General features: G+C 69.9%; 1 protein-coding gene across 1 annotated transcript in view; it reads right to left on the reverse strand.

Annotated features, from left to right (window-relative positions):
* SDK2 (sidekick cell adhesion molecule 2) overlaps positions 1-4,659 on the reverse strand; it is a 28,924-nt gene that overhangs the window by 9,142 nt on the left and 15,123 nt on the right. Inside the window, exons 4-17 of the mRNA XM_085304798.1 lie at positions 4,516-4,651; positions 4,145-4,247; positions 3,712-3,888; positions 3,487-3,623; positions 3,038-3,185; positions 2,825-2,965; positions 2,564-2,745; positions 2,114-2,229; positions 1,240-1,435; positions 1,031-1,129; positions 764-955; positions 574-695; positions 391-500; positions 127-277 (exon numbers count right to left, since the gene is read on the reverse strand). Of these exons, the coding sequence (XP_085160924.1) occupies positions 127-277; positions 391-500; positions 574-695; positions 764-955; positions 1,031-1,129; positions 1,240-1,435; positions 2,114-2,229; positions 2,564-2,745; positions 2,825-2,965; positions 3,038-3,185; positions 3,487-3,623; positions 3,712-3,888; positions 4,145-4,247; positions 4,516-4,651 (2,010 nt within the window). The remainder of the gene's footprint in view (positions 1-126; positions 278-390; positions 501-573; positions 696-763; positions 956-1,030; positions 1,130-1,239; positions 1,436-2,113; positions 2,230-2,563; positions 2,746-2,824; positions 2,966-3,037; positions 3,186-3,486; positions 3,624-3,711; positions 3,889-4,144; positions 4,248-4,515; positions 4,652-4,659) is intronic.

Raw genomic sequence — 4,659 nt, forward strand, 5'->3', positions numbered from 1 at the left:
GGCACCCCAGGGTGCAGCCCCATGCAAGGCCCTAGCAAGTCCCATGCACAGTGCCCCAGCGGGCCCCACACACCACACCCCAAGGCCCAACCCCGCACCCCAAGGTCCAGCCCCGCCACCCCTCACCATCCAGCGCAGCCACAGGCTGGTCTCGCTGGCCGTCCGCAGGGTGACGTTGGCGGGCGCCACATCCGGGGGRGCCTGCAGGGTCTGGATCCTGCGGGAGGGCAGGCTGGGGGGGCTGGTGCCCACGATGTTCACCTGCCGCATGCGGAAGCTGCGGGGCGAGAGACAGGGTCACGGCGGGGGACCAAAGGGCTCCAGCCGCCCGGGGACGAGCCCCCAGCACGGCGCCGTCACCGGCTCCGCGGCGCCGTCCCGGCCACTCGCCTGTAGTAGGTGTAGGGGTTCAGGTTGGGCACCTCCATGGAGCGGGCGTCGGGCTCGTTGGCCAGCTGGTGCACGAGCCCCCACTCTTCGGCCTCGCCGGCGTGGCCCACCTGCGAGGGGGAGCGGGGTGAGCCGTCCCCCGGCGCCCGCCGGCCGKCCCCGAGCCGCCCCGCCGCCCCGTACCTGCGCCTCCACCTGCCAGCGGGAGATGGAGGTCTTGCCGTCGTAGCCCGGCCGAAACTGGAGGGTGACGGAGCGGGGCCCGATGTTGGAGATGCCCAGGTTGGTGGGGGCACCGGGGAGCTCTGTGGCGAGAGGGCGCGATGGCACCGGGGCTCTCGGCCGAGCGAGCCCCGCGCGCCCCGCGGCTCACCTGGGGGCACCCCCGAGGAGATGGTGGAGGAGGAGATCTGCCCTTGGCCCTTGGAGGTCATGGCGGCCACCTCGATGGTGTAGGTGGTGAGGGCGGTGAGGCCGGTGACGCGGTACTCGAGGGTGACGTTGGGCAGGTAGTGCGTCACCCGCGTGTTGGTGCGGTTGTACTCCTCCCAGGATATCCGGTAGCCTGAAACGCACCCCGCGCCGTCAGCCGGAGGCAGAGCCGCTCCAAGCCCGGCTCCGAGCTCGCCCGCCAGCTCACCCGTGAGGATGCCGTTCTTCTCCAGCGGCTCCTGCCAGCTGACCTTCAGCGACGTGTCCAGGATCTCGCCGAAGCTGAGGTGCCCCACGGGGCCCGGCACTGCCCAGGGAGAGCCGGGGCTCAGCGGCGCGGGGAGGGCCCGCGGCTCGGCGCCCCGGCGCGGGGCGGGACGAGGGTCCCGGCGGGCAGCGCGCGGCGCCTCCCCGTACCGTCCTCGTGGGTGCGCACCAGCTGGGGCGGGCTGCGCGGGCCGTCGCCCGGCGTGGTGAAGCACAGCACCGACGTCAGGTACTCGGCGAACTTCTTCAGCCCCGCCACGTAGCCCACGTGCACGCTGTCCTGGAAGTTGGGCCGCACCGTCACCACCGTCGCCTCCTCCTCGTGCTCCGGCTCCCAGGCGATGAGCTGCGGGCAACGAGGCGCTGGGCGGCCGGGACCCGCGCGCCGGCCCCCGGCGCGGCACAGCCCCGCTCCGGCGTTGATGGRGCGGGAGGGACCCCTGGAGACCCTCCAGTCCAGCCCCAGGGCCTCCCCATGCGACCCGAGGCAAGTGCCAGCGCCTGCTCGCCCACGTTCGGGGGGGGGGGGGTGTTCAGGCGTTTAATCGGTACTGTGCAAGCGAGCCTATAGCAACTTGATTAAGCACTAATTAGGCCCTAAAAATACTAATCAGAAATACTAAAGTGGCGTTTAATAAGAACGTTAAATGTCCTAGTCGCTCTGGTTATCTCGTTCAGTGGCAATTAAATTCCTCAACTTCTTCTGAGTAGATTAAGAAACAAGTTAAATGTTTCAATTCAATTTTATTAACGTAAATTTGAATTAATTGCAAATTGCAATTAATTACCAAGCACAAGAGATGCAGAGCCCATGCAAGTGTTAAATCTCAGTAAATATTATTTTAGCAGTCTGCTGGAATCAATTAAAATAGCCGAGGTTTTCTGCAATGAAAAATCAAGCCAGTTTGCACGGGTTGGCCAGGATCTGCAGAAGTTCCCTCCCTGAAAGGCTGGGCCTCATCGGGGTCCCCCACGGGAACGGCGGCCGGTCGCCGGGGCCCCCTCTGGGGTGCCCGCCCCTCACCTTGTAGCCCTGGTTGATGCCGTTGATGAACTGGGGGCTGGGGGGGTTCCAGGTGAAGCGGATGGTGGTGGAGTTGGTGGCCTCGGTCTGCACGTTTCCCGGGGGCACCGTCGGGACTGCCGGGGACAAGGGCAGGCTCACAGCAGCTCCGGCACCCTCCTCTGCCCAGGCTGGGGGCACCCTTGGCCTGGGAGACTCCGGGCACCCAAAGTGCCCCAAGATGGGGTGATGCCCGTGGTTGGGCCAACCCTGCCCTCGGGGTCTACCCTGGCTCCACAGCCCTATGACTCACCCCGCTGGGGACCCTGCGCCCATCCCTCCATGGTGCATCCCTGTCCCCTGCCACTGTCCCTCTGCAGCGCGTCCCTGCATGGCAATGCCCACTTGGGCAATGGCCAAGCCCTGGTGATGGAGCCCGGGCCCCACGTGCCCCATCCCATCCCTGCCTACCTCCCTGCAGCGTCCACTCGGTCACCTTCATGCTGTACACCCCCAGGCCGGCGCTGTTGTAAGCCGCCACCTCAATCTCATAGTTGGTCCAGATGATGAGGTCCTCCAGCAGCAGGTTGTTGACATCGGCGTTGGTGATGTTCTTGAACTGGTAGCCCACAGGCAGGCCAGCCAGGCAGTACCTGGGCACGAGGGGCCATCAGAGGTGCCGGCGTCCCCGCAGGTGCCCTGGGACACTCRCCAGCTGCCCCTGGCACCTACCGGATGACGTAGCCCTTGAGGATGCCGTTCTGGTGGCTCTCGGGGGGCGGCTGCCACTGGATCATGATGGACTGGTTGGTGCGGCCGCTGGCGATGACGTTCTGGGGCGGCGCGGAGGGCGGCTCCTCGGGCAGGGACACCCTGCGGCGGGACGGGGCGCGGGTGAGGAGTCTGGGGCCGCCAGCGCGCCCGGGGCCCCCRGCYGCGGCTCACCTCTCCGTGTCCTTGCTGAACTGGCCCTTGCCCACGTCGTTGACGGCGCACAGGCGGAACTGGTAGGAGCGAGCGGGCACCAAGCCCCTCACCACCACCGACGTCAGCGCGGGGTCCACGCTGGCCAGCAGCACGGTCCAGGGTGCATCTGGGCAGGGGACAGCAGGACAGCAGGGTGGGGGACCGGGCCGGCTGGACACCTAGGTCCCCCACCCCACAGCAGGTCTGCTAAAGAGTCGGGTGGTCTCCAAGCTCTCTGGAGCCTCTTGTCCCCCCTCCTGACCTTGCTGTCACCACGTCCCTCTTGCTCCTTGCCCATCACCGTGCCTTCACCCCCTCCCCGGCTGCCACCCTCTCCCCACGTGGGGCGAGGACGGAGACCGGCCGTTGCTCCAGGCCACCCCAGGAGCCGCCGGCACGGGGGCGGCGCGGCGGCAGCAGCCCCTTACTGTTCTCGGAGACCTCCACGACGTAGCGGAGCAGGGGGCTGTTGCCGTCGAAGGGTTTGGCCCAGGTGAGGTTGATGGCCCGTTTCTCCAGGGGGCTCAGGGCRGCCACGGGGCTCTCCGGGGCGTGGGGCAGCTGCCTGGACGAGGGGCAGGGGGACGCGCCGGTGAGGGCCGGGCCCGGGGCCGGGACGGGGGGACGCGGTGCCCCGGGGCGGCGGCGCTCACCGGACGCGGAGGTGGGCGCTGCGCGAGTCGTTGCCTCCGGCCGAGACGACCTTGCAGGTGTAGGTGCCGATGTCGCCCGACCAGGTCTGGGAGATGTGCAGCGTGCCCGCCTCGTCCAGGCGCACCCGCCCGGCGCCGTCCGCGCTCAGCGCCGCCCCGTCCTTCTCCCAGACGTACCTGCGCCCCGGGACGCGCCCCGGGGAGTCCGGACGCCCCGCTCAGCCCCGGCGCCCAGGCGTCCTCCTGCTCGCCGAGGGGCCCAGGCGTCCTGCGCAGCGGCACCGCGCCCGGAGCCCGGCGCGCACGGCACCAGGTGGCACTGCAGGACCGCCGCGCTGGGGACCGCGCGGTGGCAGCCAGCGGCGCGTCCCCCGTGTCCCCCCTCCCCGCCCTCCGGCCCCACCGCCCCCACCCCGAGACCGGGCTCGCCCACCTGACGCCCACGCTGGGGTCGTGGGTGACCCCGCAGCTCATCAGGGCCTTGGTCCCCTTGATGACGCTCTGGTCCTGCGGCGGGTCGGTGATGCGTGTCCTCGCTGCGGGAGGGACGGGCTGAGCCGGGGGCACTGCCCGGAGGGCTCCGGGGCGGCTGCCGTTGGCTCTGGCCCCACGAGGGACWGAGCTGGCAGGTGGGACACGGGACGGCATCGCGCGTGGCCTTGCTGGACCGAGTCCTTGCACCGCTCCAAGAGGCCAGCCGAGTGCCGGCGCCCACGCCGGGCGTCCCCAGCGGGCTGGCAGCGCGGCGGGCTCGCTGCCGCACCGCGGGCGCACACGCGCGGGCGCGGGCAGGAGGCCCCTTACCCCAGACGACGAGGTCGGCGGAGGCCTCGTCCACGCCGCGGGAGTTGGTGGCCAGGCAGGTGTAGGTGCCGGCGTCGGCGAGGCGCGCGGGGCTCACGAGCAGGCTGCCCGACTCCAGCAGGGTGAAGCGCGGGAGCTGCACGG

This window comes from Rhea americana, unplaced genomic scaffold (assembly GCF_003343005.1).
Source record: "Rhea americana isolate MKP2758 unplaced genomic scaffold, rheAme1 scaffold_21, whole genome shotgun sequence".
NCBI classification, from domain to species: domain Eukaryota; kingdom Metazoa; phylum Chordata; class Aves; order Rheiformes; family Rheidae; genus Rhea; species Rhea americana.